Source organism: Xiphophorus hellerii, chromosome 20, assembly GCF_003331165.1.
Source record: "Xiphophorus hellerii strain 12219 chromosome 20, Xiphophorus_hellerii-4.1, whole genome shotgun sequence".
NCBI lineage: Eukaryota > Metazoa > Chordata > Actinopteri > Cyprinodontiformes > Poeciliidae > Xiphophorus > Xiphophorus hellerii.
In genome coordinates, this window is record NC_045691.1 from 22,988,307 (window position 1) to 23,016,288 (window position 27,982).

General features: G+C 39.5%; 1 protein-coding gene and 1 non-coding gene across 7 annotated transcripts in view; one reads left to right on the top strand and one right to left on the bottom strand.

The window, feature by feature from the left end:
* Positions 1 to 1,689: 1,689 nt before the first annotated feature.
* trnaq-uug (transfer RNA glutamine (anticodon UUG)) lies at positions 1,690 to 1,761 on the top strand. Its single transcript has one exon. It is a non-coding gene; the product is annotated as a tRNA-Gln (tRNA).
* A 1,034-nt stretch (positions 1,762 to 2,795) lies between these two features.
* Positions 2,796 to 27,982, bottom strand: part of LOC116710469 (tensin-2-like) — a 31,891-nt gene continuing 6,704 nt past the window's right edge. The window contains exons 2-27 of one of the 6 annotated variants that reach the window (XM_032549522.1): positions 25,164 to 25,269; positions 24,968 to 25,005; positions 15,756 to 15,788; positions 15,619 to 15,668; positions 14,997 to 15,180; positions 14,860 to 14,910; positions 13,987 to 14,109; positions 13,827 to 13,891; positions 13,276 to 13,359; positions 13,079 to 13,191; positions 12,881 to 12,941; positions 12,564 to 12,639; positions 11,659 to 11,788; positions 11,014 to 11,079; positions 10,806 to 10,922; positions 9,298 to 10,716; positions 9,028 to 9,178; positions 8,059 to 8,921; positions 7,804 to 7,935; positions 7,285 to 7,377; positions 6,996 to 7,073; positions 6,817 to 6,894; positions 6,527 to 6,695; positions 6,213 to 6,281; positions 5,841 to 5,870; positions 2,796 to 4,289 (exon numbers count right to left, since the gene is read on the bottom strand). In XM_032549522.1, the coding sequence (XP_032405413.1) occupies positions 4,145 to 4,289; positions 5,841 to 5,870; positions 6,213 to 6,281; positions 6,527 to 6,695; positions 6,817 to 6,894; positions 6,996 to 7,073; positions 7,285 to 7,377; positions 7,804 to 7,935; positions 8,059 to 8,921; positions 9,028 to 9,178; positions 9,298 to 10,716; positions 10,806 to 10,922; positions 11,014 to 11,079; positions 11,659 to 11,788; positions 12,564 to 12,639; positions 12,881 to 12,941; positions 13,079 to 13,191; positions 13,276 to 13,359; positions 13,827 to 13,891; positions 13,987 to 14,109; positions 14,860 to 14,910; positions 14,997 to 15,180; positions 15,619 to 15,668; positions 15,756 to 15,788; positions 24,968 to 25,005; positions 25,164 to 25,269 (4,524 nt within the window). In that variant the 3' untranslated portion in view covers positions 2,796 to 4,144. Of the gene's footprint in view, positions 4,290 to 5,840; positions 5,871 to 6,212; positions 6,282 to 6,526; positions 6,696 to 6,816; positions 6,895 to 6,970; positions 7,074 to 7,284; positions 7,378 to 7,803; positions 7,936 to 8,058; positions 8,922 to 9,027; positions 9,179 to 9,297; positions 10,717 to 10,805; positions 10,923 to 11,013; positions 11,080 to 11,658; positions 11,789 to 12,563; positions 12,640 to 12,880; positions 12,942 to 13,078; positions 13,192 to 13,275; positions 13,360 to 13,826; positions 13,892 to 13,986; positions 14,110 to 14,859; positions 14,911 to 14,996; positions 15,181 to 15,618; positions 15,669 to 15,755; positions 15,789 to 21,351; positions 21,465 to 24,967; positions 25,006 to 25,163; positions 25,270 to 27,982 lie in introns of those variants that run through there. The other 5 variants (XM_032549525.1, XM_032549523.1, XM_032549526.1 and 2 more) reach the window with 5 other exon arrangements.

The window sequence follows — 27,982 nt, forward strand, 5'->3', positions numbered from 1 at the left end:
TACAACACATTCTACTGTAGTGTTTACAGCTCCCTCTAGTGGATGTATGCATGGAAGATATAATCACACAAATGCTGCTCCCTGCGAAAAAAACTGCATCATAAAATTTTATGACTTTTTAAACTCATGGCTACCTATCAGTAAAAAAAACATTCCCAGCAAGTACAAATAACAATTTTAAACTGTTGTTTCCAAGCAACTGAAGATTAAGAAGCATAACATCAATACATGTTTGGCACAAACAGAGACGTTTGTTCTTTTACCTGTGGCGATAAAACATGAACAAAGTTGCTTCTGGCAAGGACGTTTTGTACTTCACATCAACTCTAGTACAGAACTTTTGGAAGTCCTCATACGTTCCTTCTTCTATATCACTCGTACATAATAGTTGTCTGACACCACATAAAAAAGGTTCTGCCCAGACACAGTCTCAACAACAAGCTGCAAGACCAGAATGATGTCAATTTGTATTTTCACCTGGGAGTGAGAGAATGAATTTCTCTGGTTTTGTGGAGAATGTAGAGGCCTTTGCGAAGTATATCACCCAGGTTCCCACACAGCCTGGAACAGTCTATTTGCAATTACTGCATTTCATATTTATGAAAATGAAATGGATGAAACTGTTGGGACTAGACACATTTAAAGAACTGAGAACTGCAGATATTGTGCATTGGTCTAAAACAGTCTGGACTTTTGACAAGATGAATGTGCGGGAATTTTAAAAGGCATGATAATATGATTCATTACCACAAAATAGAGGGATCAGACTTTCAGAAAAATCTACAGGTTATATATAGTAATAATCTAAAATAGTTGATCTAAAAGTGACAGCAATAAATCAATACACCTAGTATCTGTCAATAATGGCTTTCTTTTTGACACTGTTGTTGACACACTAGTGCATATCTAATATTTGTCCTGTTGACATCTTCTCATCTGAGCTGTGGACATCTGCTGCCCTACCAGACTGGCCATGGGCTGTTTCTCTGATGGAATGAAAAATGATCTGTAAAATGCTTCAAGTTTGGGATAGTTTTTATAATCTAGCTCTGCTGTAAAAAATGTAAAAAAAAAAAAAAAAAAACAAATAAAAAAAAACAACAAAAACAAAAAAACCCGAAAAACTGTTGAAAACAGTTTGTCATTTTCCTTCCGTTTCGCAATTATCACATAAAACACATTGAAGTTTTTGGTTTTAACGTGATACAATTTGAAGACGTTCAAAGACTGAATACAAGCGCCACTGATACGTCACATAAGTCAACTTTTATTTTGAAAGCCTCGCTTTTATTCTGGTAAAACTGAACAGAAACTAGTACAGATAATGAAAATCAAAGGTAACTGAAGGACATTGTTGATAAGTATTTAACGCGACTCTTTAGTATTGCTTTAGTATTGCATTGATTATGTCTACAGTAGTCAATACAAAGTCCTAAACCTCTTTTTGCATGCGTGTAGCAGACATTTGGATGCCACACACTCCCGGCGGAAGCCATTTTTACATGATAGCAATTTTTAAGCGAGGCGCTAGCCGAGCTAGCATAAGTTAGCTAACGGATAATTTAAAAAAAGAGCTTCCGAATCGTCAACAAATGCAATGTTTGGTTATCTGTGGATCTGTGTTAACAACAGCTCCATCATCAACACCAGAGGTTTATATCACAATATGAGATGCGAGTGCACGCAGTTGGTCCCATGGTGTAATGGTTAGCACTCTGGACTTTGAATCCAGCGATCCGAGTTCAAATCTCGGTGGGACCTCGTCTTTTTATCCCCATTCGGAAAGAGAGTGTCCGACCTACAAAGGTGGATAAAGCACCCCAATATCGTACTCATTAAAGAGGACCACTACTTCAGCTTATTTTTGCTCAAGTAAAGCTAGAAAGTACGGAGCTCTCTAGGGGACATGGGGAAATGTTTTTCTTTTGCGTTCCCTCGCAATACATTTGCGTTACCTCGCAAAACTTAAAGAAAAAAATTTCCCCATGTTCCCTAGAGGGCACCGTAAGAAAGTAGCCTTCGGAGTAAGCACACAAGAGTAAAAAGTCATGTAAAAATGCAATTCAAGTACTGAATAATTGATTTAATATTTTAAAATGATGTCACCAGACAAAAATATAAAGGTATGTGGAATTTCTGGTATTTTAAATAATATAATGAAAAAGAAATTACAGATAACAGCTATTCTCATTCAATGCAAATAAATAGCATTGAGGTTGAAGAAACACTTTTCCAAAAAGGTTTATATTTCTTCAACACAAAATTTATGAAACCAATACTTACTGTAGGTAGGCCTAATGTACACATGTGAAAACAGGGAAAAAGTACCTTCAGTACTTACAATATACGGTGTTTACTGTGTCTTCAGTTGACCTCCATGGGGCACAGCAGGCTGAACAGATCAAAGTTTGTGTACAAACAAGAAGTCTTACTACCATAGTACCATATGTCTGTGTCTCACATATTTGGTTAAAACAAGATAGTTTTTCATTAAGAACAATCTTGTTACCCACAGAAAATAGATTATCCTGAAATTTTACTCAAGTAAGTGATAGATCATAATGATATTCCTCTGGTGAAAACAAAAAGCATGTGAAGTAAAACGATTGCGAACAGTATTTTTTCCCCAAAAGTTTCTCAAGTAAATGTAACTGGGTGGATGTAACCAGCCAACCATTAATGTGAAAGGCTGGACCATGAAAAATGTCCCATTATGGAGTATAGAAGGGAAAAACATGATGGCGAATTGAGAAGTAGTAAAATGGTACACAGGAATGATTAAACACACATCTCTATTTGTATTTAGGACCTTGGTTTAATATTCTGGTCAAATATTACATACATCATCCCTTCATTCTTTTTTAACACATCAAATACCTAAAATATATTACTTTTTAACATACACATCCCATATGAAAATAAGGATTATACTATCAGTCATATAAAAGTACCAAAGAGATACATGTAGAAAATAAGGAAAAAATGATTAAAGCAGAACTTTGGCTTTAGGTTGCATTTCTCTCCAAAGCAAGGCATTCCTCAACATGGTTCTTTCACGAATGTATATGTATATAAAATATCAAAAGAGATATCTGTCAAAGTTGTCTATTTTACTCTAACTGCAGCTATTTTATCCAATCTATTTTCATCTCACACAAATGTGTTGCCTTATTTTTTGGTGTTTTATTGAAGGGGTTTGCTGCTGATTTTCCAAAGTTAGCTAATTCAGGTCTAAATGTCTTATATCTATTTCCTAAAACTAATGGCGTGTATTACAGAAGCGACCCTTTTATTAAATACATTTATAAATCGATATCAGATAAGTTATATCAGATTGTGTTTAGGTTAGAAATAAAATGCATCTTAGATCTGATCAGAGTTAAAAAGCTGTCAATGCAATTGCAATATTATATTCAATTACATGCTTTTTTCTGTATAACTGTGTTTAAAGATGAATTATTTGCATGTAGTCAAAAATATGTTTTTAGTATGAAGGATTTAATTTTTCTATGATTTTCTGAGACTTATGCTTCTACAAAGTCCTTTCTTTAAAAATAACCAGAATATTCACTTTAAATCACTTACGCTTCTCTGTCTTGCATTACATTCAGAAAACATCTGCATTGTACCACTTTGCCTTTTGAAAGTGAAACTTACTTTTCTACCACATTGTTCACATTCATAAACCTCTTTCTGTATAGCTTTAAAATTCTATGTTTAGGTAAATATATGTGGTAAATAGGTTGTCTTTGATGTGATTTTTGTATGTTCTACACCATATGCAGTGCCTGAAAAAACAGTGAAGATATAAAAGGAAAAAAAAAATCACACAAACACTCTAAAAAAACAAAAAAGAAAAATGTTTCAATCTCATTTGGCAGTGTTAGGCCAATCTTTGGCTTTTTCAACAACTCCTATATGACTTCCTGCTCTGCAAATTAACTTCAAAACAAGACATCCTGCAAAAAACCCCATTCTATAAAATTGGATTGTGATACAAAAACAGTCACACGACATTGCACAAAAGTGCTAACTGCATAAAGGCAAAGAAACATATAGCTTTTGAAAAAAACACTTATTTAAAAATGTGTCAAAAGCACCTTGTGATGCTTAAATAGTGCATAATTTCCAATAACTCTGCTCCTCATCTTCGTAGCTGTGGTCCTAGCATGACTTTGTTGATGAAGTTGACTATTGCCACAGCTGGCTGCTCAGGATCCATCTCTGCAAACAGGTGACACACATTCTCCGTTGTTGTCCCGGTCCGTCTCGCCACAAAGCCGAACATCCTGCAAAAGAGAGGGGTCAAGAAACCACTCTGCTGTGCATCTGTAGGGGCAGTTTTACCTCCAACGTGAGAGCACCAAAGTTTCTACAGCTCTGGGAAAAATGGGGAGCCCACTGCACTGAACCCCATTGGAAACCTCATGGTTATTCCACCAAATATTTATTTCTGAACTCTTCCTGAGTTAAAATATTAGTATTGTTGTTTCTAAATAAATATGAACTTGTTTTCTTTGCATTATGTGAAGTCTGAAAGCACTGCATCTTCTTTGTTATTTTGACCATTTCTCATCTTCTACAAATAAATGCTACACTGTTGCTTGGAATTTCAGACATGTTTTCAGTAGTTCATAGAATAAAAAAAACAACGTTCATTTTACTCAAATATATACCTATAAAAAGTAAAATCAGAGAAACCGATAATTTTAAGTGGTCTCTTAATTTTTTCTAGAGCTGTACATGGTCTTAATAAACCATTGATTTATCATCGGTTTTACTTTCTTTTAATGTTATTTTGTTTTGACTATTCCTGTCTCTATTTTGTTACAGAGACTTTACTTGATTTGCTTTATCTATTGGTAAAAAAAGAACATTTTCTTTTCAAAAGTGTGTTTTAATTAGAATAATATTTATAGTCCTATAAATATTGTCCTGACAAAAAGGGAAATTGTTAAACAACTGATATGTATTTTTCAGCTCTCTGTTTTCACACTTTAGTGGCTTAATTTTAAAGAGTGCTTATGTACATTTGACTCTCCTACTTAGCATATCAAGAGAAATGTATGTCTTCGAAGGTCCCACACACTTAAATTACCCTCAGTGCCTTTGAAGTATGCTAATATGTGGTGGTTTTATAAAGCTCTGCACACACTGTTCTCGAGCTAACCTGACGGCCATATGAAGTCTGGAGGTCTACAGCTATTGAGTCTGCAAAAAGCTGATGACTTCTGTGCACTATGTGCCTCAGCATCTGCTGGCCCGACTCTGTGATTTTACTTCTTGTTGTCATTCTGATTCGCATCCATTTTTTTCACATCCTTGTGGAGATGAGTGCAGAATACTGAGTAGTAAGGAATTTAAATGACTGGATTTGTTGCGCTGGTGAAATCCTATGGTACCATGTTGGTATTCACTTAGTTCCTGAGAGCGACCAATTCTTTCACTATTTTCTTAGAAGCAGTTTGCATGCTTTTTGACATTAAGCACTTATGACATTTGAGGAAATTAGATCAGTTGAATTGAATGGTTTTTGGAGAGTGAGCCATTAATTATCTGAATATTCTGTATACACTATCCCCTTTGATGAGGCATTTCAAATTACTTCAAAGTAAAATAACAAATGCATACTAGTGTGAGTAAGTTTTGCTGTTATAAATGCAAATACATGCTTTCACACACAGATTTTGTTTCCTTCGCCTGTCTAACTGATAGAAAGCAAAATTTATTTTCAGAATTGATTGAGGCAAAAAGACATGCAAAACTTACAAACACACACTGCGACAGCAAAAAACAAAACAACAATGAAAAAAACCACACAACATAACACAAGCACTTACTTGCTTGATGTGCTATCAGAATTAGTCCACCTGATGCAAGGACACACAGACACAGACAAAACATCCAGGTACATGAAAAACACACACAAAAAGGAGGCAGTTTCTAAAAGCACTTGTTAGAAATTAGAATTTATGTACGTATATGTCATAGTGAAACCACAGAAAAGACGCTCGAAAGTAGAACTTATGCTAAACATTTTTTTAGTAAAATTTAGAGTATATAGAAAGCATCCTTTACATCAGCAGCCAGGGCACTTTTGTTATGACATTCATTAAAGACAGCAGACATAAACAACTGCATATAGAGATGCGGTCTGATACCTTTTTTGTTTTCACAAAATACAGCTGCAGTGTGTGTTTGCTTTTTCAAACCTCTGATTTTGTGGGTCCAGACTGCTGAAAGTGACACTGCTGATTGGGTAATGCCGCCTAAAGAATACTCTGCACAGACAACAAAGAAAACATGACAAGTCTCTTTTTGACATTTGCATGAGGATTATGTATGTTTGCTAGGGACGTCTTCATAGGTATTCAAAGAATTAGACTGTAGTATCAATCTCGGAGGCAAAAACGTTTTATCAGGACATCTTGTCATGACACATGTCTTACATTTGTTTGCTGTTTTTTAATCAAACTGATCTATGTGTGTGCAACCGTGCGAAAAATGTTCACTATGTAAAAAGTACCTTCTTTTACTGTCAGTCAGGGTGATCCCTTGTGAAGACACTTTGAAGTGGACCACTGTTGGAACTGGGCGTGGATTTAGAGCCTTTGTACATTTGATCGCCTTGGAAACAGCCTCTGGGCCAGTTAACGACTCTGTTTCCACCGAATTTAGGTAGAGCACATTGCACGCTAAATCAGTGTAAAAATGCAAATGATATACATGAGGTCAAACATACATCTTGAGCAGTTTTAGATGTTCAAAGACAAAAAAGTCAAACTGCAACATGCAATGAATAAGTCTATATTGTACCTGCTCCTTGTTTAAGGAGGTCAGCAGCAGTACTAGTATTAGTTGCACTTTGCATCTCCTGTAGGTCCCCAACCAAATCTGAAATATGGTAGACTTTAGCTACTTTATCAAAAACAAATTGTTGCATCATTCATAGCAGATTTATAAAATATACCTAGATTTGAGCTTGAAAATATTACCTTTGTCTGGGATGCGGAGGGCACATGGCAGAGAGATGGGAGTTATTGAATGTTGGTACACTAGAGCAGATAGGCTTCCTGAAACAAAGGGAGAAGAACAAAAGAAACAAACAGCTTTCACAGCAGTGAAAGATTTGAAGAGATTAAAACAATAAATACAGGCAGCTCGATGGGGCACCAATTAAATAACAACACCTAAAGGCTTATAGGTTTAACTAATCAGCTTTATGTCTAATAAAAAAACAGAATATGTTAAGCATAATACAGTTAGATCTACAAAATAACTGACCGAAGTAGGACTCATTCTGACAGCCCTTGATCTTCACTCCCCGTGGCCCTGTCTCGATGAGGAAGTGTCTTACCAGCTGTTCCACAGGGTCCCCTGTGAAACAGGAGAAAAAGAGGAAAAACTAAGACAGACTGCATGCTGTCAGGAGTGTGTGTGGTATTCACCAGCTAGATCAACTTCAGACCTGTCTGATATACACTATTGTAAGGGACAAGAAGAAATGGACTGACAAAAACAGGTCATGCAGCATGATGTAATCATAAATAAATTAGATGTCAAAAAGGATGTGCAACCCTCTCTCTCACTGTCTTGTTTTAGTCTAGTCATCCATCCCTTGTCTTCTGCCTATCTGAGTCCAGCCACCCTACAAAGGGTAAAACCAGCTGCTTATAATCAGGACGTTGTTCTTTGGGTAGATGACGTTTTCAGCATAGACAGACCAATAGACTTTATGTGTAATTATATAAAGTAGAGAAATACATACATACTTAATGTGCAAAGAAAGTGTAGAAAGAGTACCTTTGTTTCCAGTGATGTTGGCATTGGGAGGAGGAGTGGCCACCTTAAGAGCGAGGCCATAAGCCCCCTGGAATGAGTTACTGTCTCTAATGAGGAAAGCCCCTGGCTCCTTGTCCTTCAACACAGCTATGGCTGTCATAGAAAAGACAAATCAGTGACCTGGTAAACTTTTTCCTTACCACACTATTTACAGGTTCTATGAAAATAACAAATCAAAACATGGATGGTACTTTCTCTGATCTTTGTGACTCTTACCTTGGTCTCTGGAGATGCCTGGTTTGTACCAATATTTGGAGCTGTCCTGAACAAACTTAGAATTGACCCTTGTCTCTGCCTCTTCTACGTAGCTGTGCTGTGCAGATTCCCTTCTTTGCTCTCCCACAGCAGGAGAAAAAGTAACATGGTGCACTGGTGAAGGACACGAGGAAGAGTGGAGTAAAGCAATATGTCCATTCGGGGATACGGCTGTGGAGGAAAATCGTTTTTTCTCGGGAAGTGGTGGCTGGATGGCGGGGATTGTTACGGCAGTGTACCCAGTGTATGGCACATGAGGAACATTTAGCAATGAGTAATAGTACGAGGCTAGGGGAAAGGTGGGTGTATGGTATCCATCTGGCACAGGTGAAGGGGGTTTAGCGTCTGCTGAGATGTCTTGGTCTGCGATAAGTCTTTGTCCTGCTTTGTCATTAGCAGAGCTGAAGCGCTGAGGAGAAGACTGTTTATCTGGAGAGCCAATGGGAGCATAAAAGGTAGGAGAGGAAAGACTAGAACTTAGATTGTTAGAGGGATTCATGTTCAAGCTTTTATTGCAGTCAGATGAAAGATTTACTGGAAGGGCAGTCCCATTGAGTTGAACTTGAACTGGAGGGATGATGACAGTGGCATAGTTTGAAATGTTTGATTTGGTCTTTTCATCCGAACTTCCTTTGACCTCAGCAACTGCAAGCTCATTATCACCTTTCAGAAAAGGTTCTGTTGATGTTTTTGTAGGATTTGCTGATATTGTTGAATTCTGGGTTTGTTCGTTTGATAGTGGTGTGACAGGTTTGCTTGTATTTGTGTCAGACTCCAAATGGGTCCCAGCCTCTAGGCTTTGAATGGAGCTATCAGCATTTGCACTGTTAAAAAAGCAAAATATGGGACAAATTGAGCATTTATTCATATCTTAAGACATGGAGCTTCATTACCAGTGTCAGAAAATATCTAAACAAAAGGTTTACCAACCTGTCTTCTGTGTGAGTTGGGCTGCTGCTGCCAATAACTGTGTAGTCATGATCAGAGTCCCCTCCAGGGGTGCTTGACTGACAGCGACAGTCAGATTTACTCTCTGAGTCTTGAGATATATCATCGTCTGCAACTGTCTTTTCTTTTTCCACTTTGACAGGAGAGATTTTAAATTGTGAAACAAAGGAAATATAGAAAACACTATTAGAACCAACAATGCAGGCTAAATTCAATAGAAAGATATCAAACTCCTAACAATTAAATATTCACCTTTGTGCTGCTCAGTGTGTGACTGCTCTCTGAATCCCAAACGGATATCAGGCAGCCTTCCCCTTCCTGGAGATGGGCTACTTGCTGGCATAGGTGATGCTGACCCAGAGTGATATCCTGAGGTATAACCCCGGCTTTCACGGCTTTCAGATGGAGAAGACTGATAGGGAGCACAGGGACATGAGTGTTGGGGCTGTAGAGGGGTGTGGTACCCACTGCTGGCTCCATCCCTTACATCCATCAAAGACTGAGGAATGGGGTAGTTTTGATCCTGTGCAATAGCAAATCTAGGCTGCTCTAGGTTTGAGATCTGGTCCAAAGTAGGGTGGTAGAGATGAAATGCCGGCAGCGGTGACTTGCATTGCCAGAGTTCTGCTTCTCTTGTCAGCTCCCATGACTTTTCTGTTTCCCAAAGTAGAGGTGTCTCTCTCGGCCGTTGTACCCCAGCTCCTTTTGGCCAGTGTGTGTTTTCAGCTTGGTCTGAGTTCAGTTGTTGAAACACTTTAACTGAGGTTGATGGATGTTCTCGCCTGCTGGAGCAGTCCTGACAGTGGCAATAGGAAGAAGATTTGGGTGAACTGACGAAAACCTCTCTGTAAGGGCTTCCAGGCTGTGGTTGGAGGGAGGGGTGAGAGCCTGATCCATGGTCGGGGTAGTGTAAGAGGTGACATTCCTCTCCAGGATAGCATCTGTTTGAAGCAGGCAAAGTGTGACTGTGAGCGAGGGCATGTTCTGGGGTTGGGTAAGGGTAGCATGACCTGTTGAGGCAGGGCAGGGATGGAGGATGGATTGGACGGTCCCATGTTAACTCAGCTACAGGATGAGCGCTATGGCGATGGCAGAGCTCCATAATGGCTGAATGGGGAGGAGGAGACATAGATTTGGAGGGTAGGGCTGGCAGTGTTTGGCTTTTTGGATGCTTTTTTATGCTGTTACAATGTCCAACAAATCGACCACCAGGAAGACAGAGATCTCTGTCCCTCTCCCATCCTGCACCACTACATCTTGTAGCTGCTTGACCATAGCAGGAGTGCTCTTTTCTCATAACCCCTGGACTTGAAGGGTCTCCATCATCCAAAATTGCTGTTTCTCTATCCCTCTCTCTCTGTCTCCTCTTCTCCTTTGCCTTATCTTCCACATCTTCTTTCCTCAATGGGCACTCAAGATCTTCTCTCTCAGAGAAGTTAATCGATAGAGATGTTTCGCTCAGTTGATCTGAAGAGACTGCAGAGCCTCTGGGACTACAATTGAATGTGAAAGGTTGTGGTCTGGAGGCAGACTGGGTCTGGGGTTTCACAGTTGGGCTGCTAGTAAGGCATCCATTTTGCGAAGCAGCTGAGGAAGTTGCACCTGGTCCACGTCGCTTCCTCACTTGTGCATACAAGCTGCCATCTAAAGGGCCTCTTGTGTGAGCGATATCTGATGGAATGGTAAAGACAAACATAACTTATGTTACCTTTGATTTTAATATTAAGTTTTGAGTCTGTTACAGTTAGAATGGTTCTTACTTTCCATGCTGTCTTCATGGTGAAGATTTAAGTTTTCATAGGAATCCCATTTGACCACTGGGTCTGAGGTTTTGTAGTCTACTTTAACATAGGAGTCGTTTTTGCGATATTCTCGACCTTTTAAAGCATATTTATTGAAACAACGTGAATCACAAACCACAATCTAATATACAAATATGTGTAGTAACAGACAGAAAGATGAAAATACCTTTGAGTTTTTCTGGACTGTTTGCGAAGATGAACTCCACCGTAGCGTCTGGAGGAAATCTGTCATCTGCAGAAAGATGAGAACAAAGACTGAGACTAAAATATCCAGAGCATAACCACAGAGAGAGAGAAAAATGTCAACCAGAGGGTGAGATCTATGAAGCAGAAAAAACAAACTTAATAAATAAATAAATGCTGCTTTTACTCTTTTTAGAATAGAAACAGAAAGAGCGGAAAGAATGAGAATGGTTTTAATAAACACATCAGAGACACCTATCATCTGAAACAAGCTTTGTTTTTTAAATTGAAGTCTCACTGTGGGCAATATCATTCTATAAATCATACTATATGCAGTACATGTGTCTGCATATAACACTGAGGGACTTCTATGACACTGCAACTAAGAGGTTCCATGTGTAAGCATTTCTGTCATCTAAGCTGACGTCATTGTTTGCTATTTGCTTTAGAGTACACTCTAACACTACAATGGTCAGAGGAGAAAGTGGCTCTTCATTCATGTCGTCAAGTTAGCAACACAATTGCACAACAGGACTGCTATTTGTTCATTTGTAATATGTGTCAAAACATTTTAGTGTTGCAGAGACGCTGAATATTCTTAGCATGCTCCAGGGAGCATGCCTTATACCTGTGCAGGCCAGGTCTAGTTCCGTCTTTCCAAACCACAGCTGTGCTCCGTGAACTGTGCAGGTGTGGAACTGGACTCTGAACACAACCTCCCTCTCAGCTGCTCGGCTCCGTCGGTGGTAGCACTTCACCTAAAGAGGCAGGAGAGCAGAAATTGAGGATAATTTCAGGTGGAAAATCTCAAATTTAAAATATGTAAGTTTAAATTAGGTATACTTATTGTTTTAGGTGGCTAAGGGCCTGCTGCTGTAATGTTTTAACCCACTCAGTGAGACATGCTGCAGGATTCTAGATGTGTCCTGTGTACAGGTCCATCCATCCTCCCATCAGCTCTCACCAGCTTCCTTCTCAATGCTCAAGAAAACGTCTCACAGCACTGCGTGTCTACCACTGTGTTTCAGCATGGATGGGGTGTGTTCAGGGAGGTGTGCATTGTTATTTGCAATATTACTGTTCACCACACATAGTGTTGAGAAGGAAGGCCAAAAAGTAACATCTTAGTCTCATCCAACCAGAGCAACTTCTTAGACAAACTCCCTTTAGTAATCCAATTACTTTTCTTAGATAAAACTCAATTTTATTTAGAGCTTACTGAGTAAATGGGGGTAGAATATAAATATAATACAAAACATGTTTTCACATTTTTAATTGTTGAAGCATTTGAAAACAATCTATAACTTTCTTTCCACTTCACTAACATGCACTAATTTGTGTTGTTCTGTCTCATAAAATCCCAATGGAATAAACTGAAACTTGCATCTGTAACATTACAAAATATGGAAAAGCTCAGGAGGTACTCATACTTTTTTGTAAAGGATCATACCTGCATGTGATTACAAATGGGATTTAAATCAAACAAAATTTTTGGGATCAGTAAAAAATGGTTCTTAATCAGACAAAACTTACCATAATGTCACCCTTTAACAGTAGAGCTGGCTCCATAGTCACACACAGTTTTCTTGCTCTAGAGCTCTGAGGATCACTGTGAGCATGTGAAAAGAACAAAAAAAAAGGTAGATGTGGTTAAAACATACATAAAACAACATGTTTCAGAGGCATAAAACACAGATAACCACTACTTTCTTTAATGCAAGCACAGTCCAGGCTTCACTTAAACACAGACAGTAACATGCAGAGTGAGCACCTGTCGAGGGGACTCAGGGAAGGAAAACATTTTCACCCATAGGAGGTGAGAGGTCACTGAGATATTGCAAAATACTTACTAGACACCGGAGGTGTAAGCCAGTTGTAAGGACTGGTAAATTTTCAGAAAAGGATAAAAACCTGCAAGAAAAGTTGTGGGGGAAAAATTGTTTGGGAAGGCTTCACTTTGTTTTACATTTAAAACTTAAAACACCGTTTATTTATTGTTCCACTCTTATAATCACAACAAAACTCTGTGTCTCAGAGCAGAAGCTGACCTCCTCCTGACTGGAAGTTTGGTAGTGAGGGAACAAGGATCTGATGAAGGAACAGAGGACTGCTGTTCATTTTGATGGAACCCGACAGCAAGCTGCTGAAATAGTAGATGTACCTGTTAAAGAGACATGATGTGAGACGAGAGCAAAAATGAGATTAGGAAGGCGATGTAATCTGCGGCGAATCATGAATGTCAGACCTGCTCTGAGAGGGCTGCAAGGAGGAAGAGACTTTGTCTTCACAGAACTTCCTCATGGCCAACGTAGTGAGAGCCTGGTCTGCTCTGAGGGCACAAGAAAAACAGCTGGTTAAAAGAGAGGCAAACATGCAAAAACAGTGTTGGTAAGGTGTGCCGATTAAAGTTATTGGGGTTTGTACAAAGAGAACATCAAAAGAGATTGGAGATTGAAGGTGAGCATCTACATTCTGCTCACCATGCTAACTGTCCAAATCTCAAGACCAGTAAAGATGTAAAACTCTTTAGTTAATTTATCTTTTTCTTTTAAAATCCTGTTTCAGAGTAAACTACATCTTACATACACAGTGTTATGTCACCCCTGGTCCTAATATTAATATTTATGACCACTCATGAAAGAAATCTAGAGAAATATTTTAAATGCTGCTCTTATATCTTCTTACATTATTGGAAAATCTGAACGGGGTAAAATCAGTGCTAGCAGGTCAAAGCTTTACAAAAACTGGAGAGTGCTTTAATTATGTGTCTCAGTAGCTTGTAATATTGCACATTACCCAGCTGATATCTTGCTATAGTGCATGTAAGCTGCCACTATCACCCCTGTCTTTCCTTTGTGTCCCTGTGAGAGCAAAGACAAAGAGCAGCAAATTAGATTATTCACTCTCTTACATCTTTCACAACATATTAGCCAAAGTGTCTTTGTGCTGCACCAACTTTGCAGTGGAGAACCACTACGTTGTGAGGGTCAGAGGTCAGCCACATCTCCATGGCCTTGCAAATGGCACAAATCCTGTCCAGCGGAGGGGCGTGCAGATCAGGCCAAGCATAATCCTGCACCTGGGCGTCAGAGGAGGATTGAAGTTTAGAATTATTATATATCTTTTTACTGATGCAAAACCAAGTATTACCAGCTCATAGAGTGACATAAATCAAATAAAAAGTATGTCACAAAATTTTGTTATCCCTCAAACTTTTTAACAGTTTGTCTGGTTGCAGCTAAAAGCTTCAAAATTATTTAGTTAGATTTCAGTTTTGCGTGATTTTAAACTGGAAATAATATTTTTCAAGGTTTCGCAGTTTCTACAGAATAAATTATGAAAAGGTTAGTGTACATGTTGTCTCGAGACAAATTTTTGCTGAGTCTTGCGATCATTCTGTTAAAGCGCTGGATGTTTGTTTAAGGGCAGTTCTACTACTAGAAAGAACATCTCCAACCCAGTCCCAAGTCTTTTGTTGACTCTAAAAGATTTTCCCTCAATCTTCTCATCAGCTCTGACCGGCGCCTGTCTCAGCAGAAGCATCCCATCCTCAGAATGGTGTGTTCAGGGTGATGTGCGGTGTTAGTGTCCCGTGCATTTGCCATCGGCCTCTTTTCTACTTTTCTGATTAGTGTCCTCTGCCTTGAAACAATTCATTCATTTTCCTTCCACTGCACAAATATCCACGACTCTGTTTTCACACCAGATCCTATTTCTTGTGTCTTCACAAAACAGAATGCGATCAAGTTCAGAGAGTATGTAAACTTCTGTGAGAACCTTTATTGCTTAAATAGCACCTACCACCAAATTCAGGAGGAAATACTCTTACCTTGGGGTTAAGTCTGGTGATGTCATGTCTCTTTTCTGATAAATTCAGAAGCTAGATAAACCCAGAAGCATGTTCAAATATCAGTAACTGATCAGGGGTTTGCTCTTTCTTTATTTATATCAGTAGATTAAACTAACCAGAAACTTGTCCTGGTGCTTAGATCTGAGCATGGATGCCACCTCCTGCAGGTTTTGCCGGTACTTCTGCTCCTCCAGGTCTGGCACGAAGAAGACAGAGATGATTCTCTCTGTGATGTAAGTGAGGTCGAAGTCGTAGTGCCCCTCCATCACCTGTTCCATCACCTGTTCAACGCTTTTCCTCCTGGAAAGATAGAACATCCACTCTTTGAGGGCATCAGAAACAGACAACGGCGCCAAATCAATGACATTTAAGTTCTAACATTGATAAAACTAGACATTTTTCTAAACTTGAGGAAAAGACAAGGCTGAAACTGGAAAGGGGAGATAATAAAAGGCCTGCAGCAACGCTGAGAGAGCAGCAAGAACTTCTAACAAGTACAGCCTATGTTCCTCAAGCGACAAAAAAATCTCCTGTATCCTCTACTTGTCTGGGCTAAAGAGTTCACAAATCCAAATAAGTGGAATTGCACTGGATAATGTCAAAGTAGAAAAAGTGTGAACATGCTTTATCAAAGCTGTGTGTATACTTTTGAGGGCCACTGCACATCTGCTTTCATAAAAACAAAAATACCCACACTGGTCCCTCTGCATGTTGAGGGGATTTTAAGTTTTTTGCTACCTTGGTAAGGAGCCTCTCTTCTTCTGTGATACTGACTTTGTGGAGCTGTGCTGAGAAAGAAGACAGAAAAGAGCAGTACACTGCTGCAATGAAACACAATGAAGCACAATTAAATATTAAAATTTGAACAAACATACCAGATCTGGCACGGGGATGCAGGCGGTGGGCACCTGAGAGGAAAGGAAGCATATGGTTAGGCTCTGCAGGAGTAAACAAATGCACCCACTCTCGCAGACTGGGAATAAATTAGCTCATTATCTCGTCATTTGTTTGATTTAACGCGCCTGGCTCCACTCCAGCAGTGAGAAGGAATGGAGAACAACTGTGGAACGAGACAGAAAGACGTAAGCTGATGAGAAGGGTAGTAAAATTCATTCCTCCGCTGTCATCTCCAGCAGATGGCTGGAAGAAGTTTTGGCATAAATATTGAAATCTCACATGAGAGAAAAAAAATTGTGAGAAACCGTCAATTAAGAAATAAACGTATCAATACATAAAGATGTCGATCCTCTCTGAGAAGCAGCTAAAAACACTTTCAGAGACTTTAGTTACCCTTTTCTCTTAACTTTGTACGGTTTGTCATAAAGAATGCATGGACAGAGAAAGGAAAATATATCAAACGTTTAATAGAAATGTTTGTATCTTTTTATTCCTCCCATAAAAAGATGGTATAGGGATTTGCGGCTGCGGAAAGTCTGTACATGTGTTGTGCAGTCCTTCTACGCTTCTGATAACTCAGCAATAACTAAAACATAAGGCAAACACACAATCAAAAACACACACAGGGAAGCTGAGGCCCTTTGAAAAGGGCACAATAACAACACCAAAAAAACTCCACAGCGCTGCTACTTTTGTTCTGAACTGGTCCTACTGAAATCTCGACTAACTGGTATAAACTCATACGCCGTCGGATGCAGAATGAGGCTACAATAAAAAACAATAAAAATGAGACCAGAGTTCACACAGGGTGAGCAAAATTAGTGGTCTGGATTCACGAGTCTCAATTTTAGCTGCAATATTCAGATGGCACGTCAGAATTTGGTGTAAACAACCATGTGAGCATGTGGATCCATCCTGTCTTGTGTCAATGGTTCAGGCTACTTGTGGGAGCAGTATAGGAAATATTGTTTTGCAGCGACCCTTAAAGTTAAAATTCTAGCAATACCAAATGCATAAAGCCAAAGAAACTACCATCATGCATCTGTTAAAATTTGAACAAGAGGCATAAATATTGAAAACAAGGAATTTCTTCACACTGCCACTAGAACTGTACACAGCAATGAGAGGTGGTGTGAGGATGAAGGAGGAATCTGTGGTATTTTGTCCAATAAATTTAAGAAATATTTATTACAGTTGTGATACTTCTTTGTTCGTTTTTTATTTACTGATTGTTGTACAACATAAACCAAAAACTTCAACTTTAATACCTTCATGTCTCTAGGCACAGATGGGCGGATCATCCACATGAACCCAAATGAATAAACACTGTGATCAAGCCATGGGGGATAATTTAACAGGTTTAATAACGGTAATTAACAGAACAAATTGAGTCCAGGAAGGAACAGCAGGGAGACAAGCAAAACAAATATACCCATGTAAAAGTCCAAACGTAAACACGCAAATACACATGTAGTAAAAAAAAAAAAAAAAGGTGAACCTTAGAGGCAGAGACCACGGAGAAGCAGAATTCAGGCAGAAGAGCAGGACACCAACGTCAACAGGAAGCAATTTGCAACAGGATGTCAGAGATAGTCGGCAGAGGTCCACAAACACACAGAAACATGCAGGGCAATGCGCGTGTGCTTGGTAGCTCTGCCAGCCGCAGGGTCTTCATTAATGCATGCTGGAGCCAACGGGAGTGGGGCCATCTGGTTCAGTTTGTTTTGTTCATAAGTTAGCATTTACTAAGGTGCCAGTGACATCACTCCATCTCTCCCTCCGTCAGGAGCAGAATAAATGTTGGTGGACTGGCTGGTGAAAGAAACTTTTCATTCATTCAGTAAATAAACTGTAACAATGCAGATTTTCTGAGTTACTCTGAAATGAGATATATTTTTTTTCTCCAAAAGTTTAGTCTACTAGACAAGTACTTAAAAGAAAACATTTAATTTATTTTAAGAAATGTTCTCATCTCTGCATAATAAATCCACCAAGTGATTAATTTCAGTTCCATCAAAAGTCGGATCTGGACTGATGTGAGTCTGAATGAGTCTAAAAATTAAATGTGAGCCAAACTACTGATATATTTCACCATATTTTGTACATTTAGTAATCTCTTAAGTTTTACAACCGTGACCTAATTTCTTTCAAATTTGGGAATTTCTAAAATTCTGACTTTTGAGTACCAATGCAACACAAGTAAACGTATTATTTTTTTAAAATCTAAATGTAAGTCTCCTTAAACATTGGGAGGTTGTTTTTTCTTTAAATTTTATCATTTTAACTGCAGTTAGAATAAGAAAATAAAAAAATAAAAACATACCCCACTTGTGATCATTTTTAGCCCCTTTGCTTCACAGTGAGAAGGTTCTGTGGATTCCAGGTACTCTTTCAGTGTTCCACTTCCCAAAAGCAGGCAAAATGTTATAAGGTGTGTGTGAGTATTATTTATCTTGTAGATTGTTGAATTGTCCAGGTTGTACTCTGCCTCTTATCTGTTGACTGATGACGATGGACACAAAGCAATCTTACAAGAATTAATTACAAAATGAATGGGTGGAAGGAAACAAATATTGAGTGTCACCCAAATAAATCTTGTTTAGTAATGTAGGCTGTTTTGTCAGCCTAATGTCAATAATATTGAGGTTTCAAAACCAAACCCACAATGTTGCGTCAAACCCATAATGCATCAATTTTCTCAGGTATGGATTGGTCCATTTTCCTCACAGGATTAGTAAAGCAAAACAACCCAACATTTTGCCATGGTCTACTTGACTACGGTCGATTGTTAAGCACTTGCAGTATCAAGACCTTAATGACATAATATGCGTCTGCCTGATGACTGCCATGTCTTGCTTTGTGTTTTCAGAGAAAGCAAATCCAACACATGGCTCTGTCAGACCAGTGGAGGTGGGATCTACATGTGAATGTTGGAGACTTAGGCATCAGGCGTTTCTCTCTGAGCTGACATCTCTCACTGGAAAGAGGGAGAAGTGAGTAAGCCATCCTGTCAGTATGAGGGAAAATGACCACAGCTCCTTCCAAATTCCATAGACTCATGAAAAGCTAAAACAAAATCCCTTTTTAAAAAAAAAAAACACAGAAAGTTCAAGTTTAGCTCAGGGAATTTTTGGGAGTGGCTGGAATAATTTCTACTGTAGAAGGCACGTGTCATTCATCTCTGTACTTTATCTTTCTGCTTTCATCATTTATTCCCAAATTATCACTCCTCCGCCCCCTTTAAGCCCCTCTTCTTCTTTCATTCATCTATGCCGCTGCTTACAGTGCTTCAAGCAGGTCCTCTTATCCCCCTCATCACCCATTCAGGCAACGTTAGATGTCAAACACCGGCCTGATAAATATCACCACAAACAGCGCTCGTCACAAACAAACGGGTCTAAAGCAAGTAGAGGGAGGGAGTAGGAGCTCAAAGCAAAACCAAACCATAAAGGGGATAGAAAGATAGGGGGAACGTATCAGGAAAAAAGATGGGAGAGGAAATGGGGGCTAAGGGGGAAAACAGAGAGAGAGAAAACATGGGAGAGTTCTGAGTGGGAGAAAGATGTCAACAGCTGAACATGCCTCATGAGTCTCACACAGATTTAACAGTGCTATTTTAATAAGGCTTCTTATTTTAGACTAAATAGAATCCATCTCAAAAGACTTGAAAGCTTAGTTTGACTATTTGGATGTCAGTCATCTCACAAAGCCACTCACCTTCTTTGTTGTAATTATGGAAACACTTCTAAGTGGATTTGTACCATGTGCCATGTAAAAAGTTTATGACTGTGGTAAATCACTGTCCTTAGTTGGTCTAGCTGCCCTTTTTGGTCAAGAACGTTTAGCACCTGGACAATTAAAATGAAACAACTCTCACATCCATACAAAGCACACAAAATGCGTTTCAGATGACATTCTTAAAGACTTAGCCTGTTTTGAATGTTCTACATCAATGGGGAACAGCCTAATTCCAGGAATATTAACCGGCTTATCTCAGGAAATGAAAAGCAGAGGGTCAGTGTAAACATTTGAGGGATGCATCCACACTTGTGGCCTGTGATACTCAGCCGTTGCCAGGGTGAGGGAGAGCAGTAAAGTTAAATTAAGCATGATAATTATCTGCATGTGGCTCGTGATGCCAGTGATTATTACAAAAAGCAATAATAAAGCGACTGCGATAAGCCGCCGCTGTCATTATTTCACAGAGATATTCATCGCGACGGATATTTTTGTTTCTTTCCGACATCCGCTGTGGCCTGTCTTTACCGACTGTGTTTTTGGCTTTCCACTAATGTGCAGTGACACCCTGCGCTGGCACAGGACTGCGTGTCTACCTGGCTCCCTGCGGTGACACATGAAAGGCTGCAAAGGTTGGAAAATGAGGCTCCCGGAAGACGGGAGTAAAACAAGTAACGTTTGGATGAGAGCTGGCCTTCCTGCAGGATTTCCATCTCTTGAAGTGTATCACAAATTTCTAGCATTACACCTAGAAATTGCAGTGCATTCTATTGGAATTTTACGCCATAGAGCGACACAAAGTAGAAGGCAAATGATTCACGCTTACATAGTTTGATGCCCCTAAATAAAATCCACTTGAGAAGGCAGTTAATGGATTCTGCCTGTGTCTAATTTAATCTTAGTATAACGACAGCTGTTAAAGGTTTGTTTCAGTGTGGCACTTATAGGGGTCGTGGCAAACATGTGGAGTTACTCTTGTAAGATGAAAACTCTTTACCTTTTGACCTGTGTGCAAATCACTCTGAAAAGCATCCCTATGATGAAACACGGTGGTGGCAGTATCATACTGGGAGCGGTAATAATAAAATCTGGGGAAAAAAAGCGTATGGTTTTTGAACAGTTTTTCAAGAAAATGTCTTTGGCCTCACCCGCCAGCAGAAAAAACTATATAACATATAGCTTTGCAGGATTTTTAAAATATATATATATATCCACTCCCAACAGCAACAAAAAAGCACACACACACACACACACACACACCCACCCACAGTGCCTAATTACAATGTCAACTGACAAATAGGTATGTATCTCTAAAATAGCAGCTACTAAACATGCACGTTAGTATCAAAATTAATCAGCATAAGCCAGGACGTCTGAATGTTTATTCGCAGACAGACATCAACAGAAACTGTTTTGTGCACCTTTAATGTGAAAGGTATCAAAGATGTTCATTCAGGGTCGCAGCATCCAGACCAGCATCTATAATTTGAGTTCCACCCCAGTCCTGTACCAGTTTCCTCATACATGTCTCATTAAAAAGTAACTGTCATGAATTCACTCGGGAGAATAAATAATTCAAATCTGTGTATGTTTTGCAGGCCAGCGGAGGAGTGCTTTTAATTCATTGGAGCAAACAAAATCCACTTTTTTTATACATATATTTATCAAACTATGAGATCTCTGGCTACATATTTATAAGAAAAACAAATACACACAACAGAGAAAAGTCTGCAGAGAAAATAAAAAAAAAAAAAAGATTACCTAAAAGAAGTTTCAGCTACTGTGCCCATCATGGGAAGCTAAACTCAAATAAATACAACACAGAGCGTGTTTTACCTCTTCAAGAGGAGCGTCTGTCCTTTCCCTCCACCTCTGAGCGGTCCTGTGTGTGGACTGTGTCGACACACAGCCCGCCTCACTCCTCTAGCGCACACAAACGCTTCACTCGCTCTCTCACCAACTCACTTCATCTTCCACCCTCATAATAAGGCACACACACATGCACACCCCGAGTGTGCAGGCAGAGCGCGCAGCGTAGCATTAAACCCTCTCACTGCGTCTGTGACATACACGTAGAGACGGCCGAGCTCGTCAGCGGGGCGAGTGCTGTTGCTTTCTCGTGCACTCAGGGCTACTTCGGTATTCTGCATGCAGACAGCAAGCTGCCATGCACGGTGCACTGATGTCTGCTGACCTCTCCAGCAGCCTTAGGGTCTGGTAGTAGAAATGACAAAGGAGAAGCTGAAGTGACAGAAGGACGAGCATGAGTAATCTGGTATTTGGATGAATGGCAAAGATAAATAGGGGAGAAATTCTGAAATCCTACCAGATCGATAAAAAAAAAAAATCAGACACTTTAGTTTTAGCAACAGCAATAAAAAAAAGCATAAAGATGAAAATGTGGCATTTGAAAGAGTTACAAGAAGATGAAATATACAGAAAGGGACTTGGCGTGACATGAAGCAGACATCAGTCTCCACCCTTGACCTAATGTTCCTCTTTATTTATGAATACCCCAAAATGGGAATGATCAAACACACACACACACACACAGCTGCCTCCCACCCCCACAATCACTCACTAGCAAGCATCTATGGCACTCCTGTCATTTTCTATATTTATCCACTCTGACTTCTCCTGTCCACACTGATCACCATCCCGTGTGACGAAGTCATTCCTCATCCGCGGAACCATGCTTCCCTGGCTGCAGCCTCAGAGAAATGTTTTTGCCTATTGCCATAGTGACCGGAGGCATAAGTGTGATGAAAATAATAGATGCTATCTTTTTTTTTTTTTAACGCTTGCCGGTAAGGCACGGGAACTGACAGAGCTTACATATGCACCAATGCAACATTTAATACAGAGGGTATGTTACAGCAAGATTATGGAGATAAACATCGTTCCCATAAGGTTGATTATTAATGCTTTCAGGCTAATGGAGAAAATCTGTAAAATGGGTACAAAAACAACACACACACACACACACACACCTTTGTGTGTGTGCGTCAGGGCTCAGAAAGAATGTAGCTTTCTAAGAGTATTTTTGATTTGTTCTGCCGAACATGAACAGTGGCAAACAGCCACCTGCTTATGGTGGGGTCACGACCTCAGTGGCGAGTGATACTGAGCTGTTGTCACATGAGGGTAAGGGGACTGCTGCCAATGTTTTGACATGAGCTGTGGACAGAGGGAGTGCTTGTCTCACAGAGTGGAAACATGTCATCCTAAAATGAAACAGTCCACTCTTTGTCCAAAGCCCTGGGTTTCCAACACGTTTTCCACTCTCAGGCATTTCACTTTTATTGATAGGTTCTTTACATCCTATTTATTTGAAATGTGAAGACAAGCGGGTTTGTGTTTATTGTGGAAATACACAGTTAAAAACCTAACTTCGCATTGTACAGGATTTGCCAAAATCAGCTGTAACATAGACCGGTCCAACATAAAGCAACAATTCAGCTTTAAAACCAGACTAATTCATTGCTCACCATCTTATTCAAGCATGATCAATATTATTCAGAGGAATCAACATGGACAACATCTCTGCTAAACGAAGTAAACAAAAATTAGAGCTTTTGCTCATATGTGTCTTAGCATCAGCACCAGATTTCAAAGATGCCATCAACTATTTTATATTTTCCTATATATTTCTTTTCTCTTTTCAACAATAAAGTGAATTCTGCTACTTCTATAAATGAAATACCTGCTTTTACAATTCAAGAGCCTGAAACATAATTTCATGAATTCTAAATTAAAATAGTAAAGTCAAAAACAAAAGCCTGAAAAGAAGTTGTTTAAAGTTTTTCCACCTGCTACATAACTGCAAAAACGTGACCTAAGGTACTCTGGTCAGACGAGACTTAACTTTTTGGCATGCAAGCAAACTAGCACCATTGTCCATGCGTTAGTTCGGTGGTGGCAGCATCATGGTGTGGGGATATTTTTCCAGGGTGGAGGTTCACCTAGTAGTAGGACAACAGCTCTAAACATACAGCCACAGCTACAGTACATGGATTGAAGGTTAAGTCACTTCCTTTCAGGACACACAGATGCTGGAGTTTGAACAGCAGTAATTGTTGGGGTGTGCCCTACTACACCGTTTTCCAAATTATTATGCAAGAGATATTTTCTCAGATTTTCTTAAATCTTAAATAATTTTCAAGTCATGAACTATTACAGTATAAATCAAATTTTACTGAACAAAGCTCCCCATGAGAACAGTATTTTTTCCAAAAATAAAAATCTCAAAATGCACCGTTCCGAATTATTATGCACAGCAGATTTTCTAAACATTTTACGGATTATAAAGAACTGCAAACGGTCATTCTTTGAATGTGCAGCATTAAGTGGTCACATGTACTAAAATCAAAAGCTATTTCAATCAAAAACATCTTAACAGACCGAGTTCCATGTTAACATAGGAGACCTGCTTTGATATCACCTGCACAATTATTGATCCATTGAACTTGTGAGTTTGTGGAAAGTTTCTGCTTGAATTTCTCTGCAGGATGTCAGAATACTTTCCCAGAGCTGTTTTGATATGAACTGCATTCCACCCTCAGATCTTCTGCGGCTGGGCCCACTGTGACCGGTTCTGCTTGTGAGCTCTTATTAGGGGCGGTCGAATAGAAGGTTCATGCACCTCAAGCCTCTGGAGGATCCTCCACCTTGAGGTTCCAGAGGCACCAGCAGCTTCAAATAACTGTTTGCTGCTTTGTAAGGACATTTTAACAGCTGCTCTCTTAATCCGATGAATTTGTCTAATAGGAACCTTCCTCATTATGACTTTATCTGTACAAACCCATCTTTGTTCTGAATCAGCCACAAATCTCTTCACAGTACGATGATAACGCTTCAGTTTTCGTTAAATATCTAATGTTTTCATACCTTGTTATACGGCACTACACTATCTGATGATTTTCGTCAGCAGAGATCCTTTCTCTTTCCCATATTGTTTGAAACCTGTGGCCTGCTTAATAATGTGGAACATCCTTCTTAAGTAGATTTCCTTTAATTGAGCTCACCAGACAAACTAATTAACCCAGCTCTCTGAAATTAATTATAGTGATTCAAAGAGCCCTGACACACAATTCCAACTATAAATTTAATAGCACAACAAAAAATTTTATCTTTATGACACTTAAATCCAATTTGCATAATAATTTGGAACACGGTGTAATGCGTGCAGTAAATGCGTAAGTAAGAATTTGATGTGTTTTGTAAGTTTGGGTGTTATAATACAGCCCTGTGTTTCAGCAACACACACAGGGCCGTCAAATTCTGCTAGGTGTATGATGTGTAGCTTTGGGTTCAGTTATCACATAAAAATTAATAAAATTAAATTTTACAGTTGCAATGTGAGAAAACGCAAAACTGTTCAAGGGGAACGCCTCAGACCAGAAAAAGGGTGAGGTGTGCTTTTGGGTGAGTTTCTGTTGAATGTCCGTCTTACCTTTGCTTCACACATCTTGTGGACCACGATCTTGCACTCTGCAATCAATAAGAAGAGGACCTGGTTTAACTCTGGGAATCAGCTTTGAAGTCCATGAAAAAAGACAGCCAGGATGATCTTGTCTGCCTGCATCTCTTCTGGTCAGGCCTGACTCTGGACCTGCTGCACCTGGTCTGACAGAGGTGTGTGGACTCACCCTTGCAGAAAGCTCCTGGGTTGTCAATGTTCTGCTCACACACGTCACACACCCGTCGTTTCTTGAAGCTCTTCGCAGTGAAGGCGTGACTCGTCGGCTTGGTGAGCTGGAGGAACACAAAGGCTGATCACCAATGCAGAATACGCAGCATATGCATGAAAACACAAATGCTGCTCCTGAGAGGAAAGCGTTATTTCAGTGATGTCAAACTGAAAAGAGCATGAAAACTCTCCCGACGTGCACTGTGAGCGCGTGATGTCGTGACGAGCTGAGGTTTGGCGTTTTTCTTGTCATTTCCTCGGGTGTCTCGGTTCAGATTGTCCCCCTGCGGTGCTGTTGTCAGTACGGATGTGTGCTGTTTCAGCGACACACCGGCGTGCACACGGATAGCCTGCTGTAAACTCAGCATCCTCCACAAAAGAATACCTGTCATCTCACACCGTCTTTTAAAATGCTCTGATTCTGTCTCGGTCTGTGGGCCGATCGCATGATGAAACATTGGAGGTTCTGCTGCTCATTTCCATGTCCCTGTTTTGAATTTGTACAGGCAAGCTGGATGTGACCAGACATACTGTTGAGCACATGTATTGTATAAATTAAGTTTCTTCTTATCTTGTCCTTTTTGAGATCTGCCTTCAAATCGTGTTGCGTGACGTTTTCTCTGACGCAATATTGATCAAAGATCCTTGTCCAACATTACAAGGTGGGAGCAACCTGGACAATGTTGACAGCTGTGTAAATATAAACGTGGAGTTTCTGTTGGCAAAGGAAAACCTAAATATGACAGAATCAGACTCAACTATTTCTGGAATACAGTTTCATATACAGTGACTTACAAAAGTATTCACACAAAGTTTTTTTTCCAATTTTCTCATAATACAGCCACTGACTTTAAAGTATTTTACTTGGATTTTGCATGATGAACCAAATGAAATGAAGTAAAACGACTTTATTTCATTAAAAACCGATAAACTGCATGCAGGCTTCGATCTAATCCATTTTTGCAGCTTCGAACACGTTGGCCTTCATGATCTCCCTGTATTTCCCTGATGAACTTCCCTCTCCCTGCTAAAGGACGACATTCCCACAGCATGATGCTGCCACCCCCAAGTTTCAAATTAGCGATGGTATATTCATTGTTTCCCAAGTTGGCCAATATATTAGTTTTAGATCTCATTTGACTTAGGTCAAGATCTTACCCTAAAAAAATAAATTCTGCCACCTGAGCTGTGAAAGACGATGCATTCCTGTGAGCAGAGACGTCTCTGTCCAGGAAGCCAAAGCAAGGAGCTGTGAATGGCGTCACATTCATTTCAAGATCGACGAAGTTGCAAGAAGACAGTGGGTTTTTCTACTGCTTGATTGCAGGACAACATTCTCCATGTTTTATACATTTAATTTCGAAAGGAGTGTGCCGACATTCTACAGTATTATAAAGGCCAGGCACTAAACTAGATAAAAACCACCAGAAATGCTAATTAAGAGTTGCATGTAGCCATATTGCACACCAAACTCTGTTTGGTGGGTTGATTGGCAGCATCCAACGTTCACAGTTGGAATAATAACTACTTCAAGGAGCATTATTGTTATGTTGCTGACTGGAAACTCAGAATCTGCCCTTTGACTCCAAGGAGAATGCACCAATACCATGGGCTTCCTGGCAGTTTCTCCTTGTCCAAGCAACTAATTTGGGCTGACGACCATCTCTAGGTTGGTTTGAAGTTTATTTTTCTTTTGTGTGTTTACTCATGTGTCTAACGACCCTTACAGGGCAGCTGCATTTTACCAGGAATAAACTACACCCTGGCAAACTCTATATACCATATAAGTGACTTTGGGAGCAATTAGTTAGAACTCAATTTTATTTTTTTTAATTTCAGAATATTGCAGTAAAACAGTGCTGAATGCAATCCCATGGTATGCTTTCTGTTTGGTGAAAGGTGCGGCTTTTTTCCACTTTACAATTATACATTATTTTGTGTTGGTCTAATACATTAAAATTTGTGGTTATAAAGTGACAAAATGTGAATAAGCTCAAGAGATATAAACACTCAGGGTTCTGAAATGTTACTCTCTGAAACATTTTATCAAAATAAATGAGTGGTATTATGCTTTATCTAAGCTTAAGATACAAATTATAACAAACCCCTAAAAATATATCAATCCACACAGAGGTGGGGACTCGAGTCACATGACTTGGACTCGAGTCAGACTCGAGTCGTTAAAATCACGACTTGAGACTTGACTTGAAAAAATGCTCAAAGACTCGGACTTGACTTTGACTTTCATGCCATTGACTTGGGACTTGACTCGACTTGAAGCTGTTTACTTGAAAAGACTTGATATTTTTTACTCAGTCTTAAAATTTAAAACACATTATTTATAAAGTGGCGTCATTAATTAATTTCACTCATTCCGTATCAATATGCGCAGACCGTCACTATGGTTTTCCTCTCTCCTTATGTATGTATGTGTACGTAGCTGCAGCACAACCAATCAAATTAACAGGATTTGGACGTTTAAAAAAACGCGGCAAAGCTACAGAGCTCAGGGAACGAAATACGAAATAACCGCTCGAATATGCTTCCGCGAGTAATTTCTTTTGGCTACGTAGGTTATGAACTTTCGACTAAAAAACGAACTGCAACTTGTAAAACATGCAAGAAGAGAATATCGGATGGAGATGCCACGACGTCCAACTTTGTCCGGCATTTGAAGCTTCACAGAGATCGGTAGGTGGCACTTTTCTTTTGCTGTAAGATAGTTGACTTTAGCTAACTTCGTGTTAGCATGTGTACTCCGGGTTAAATTGGTGATTA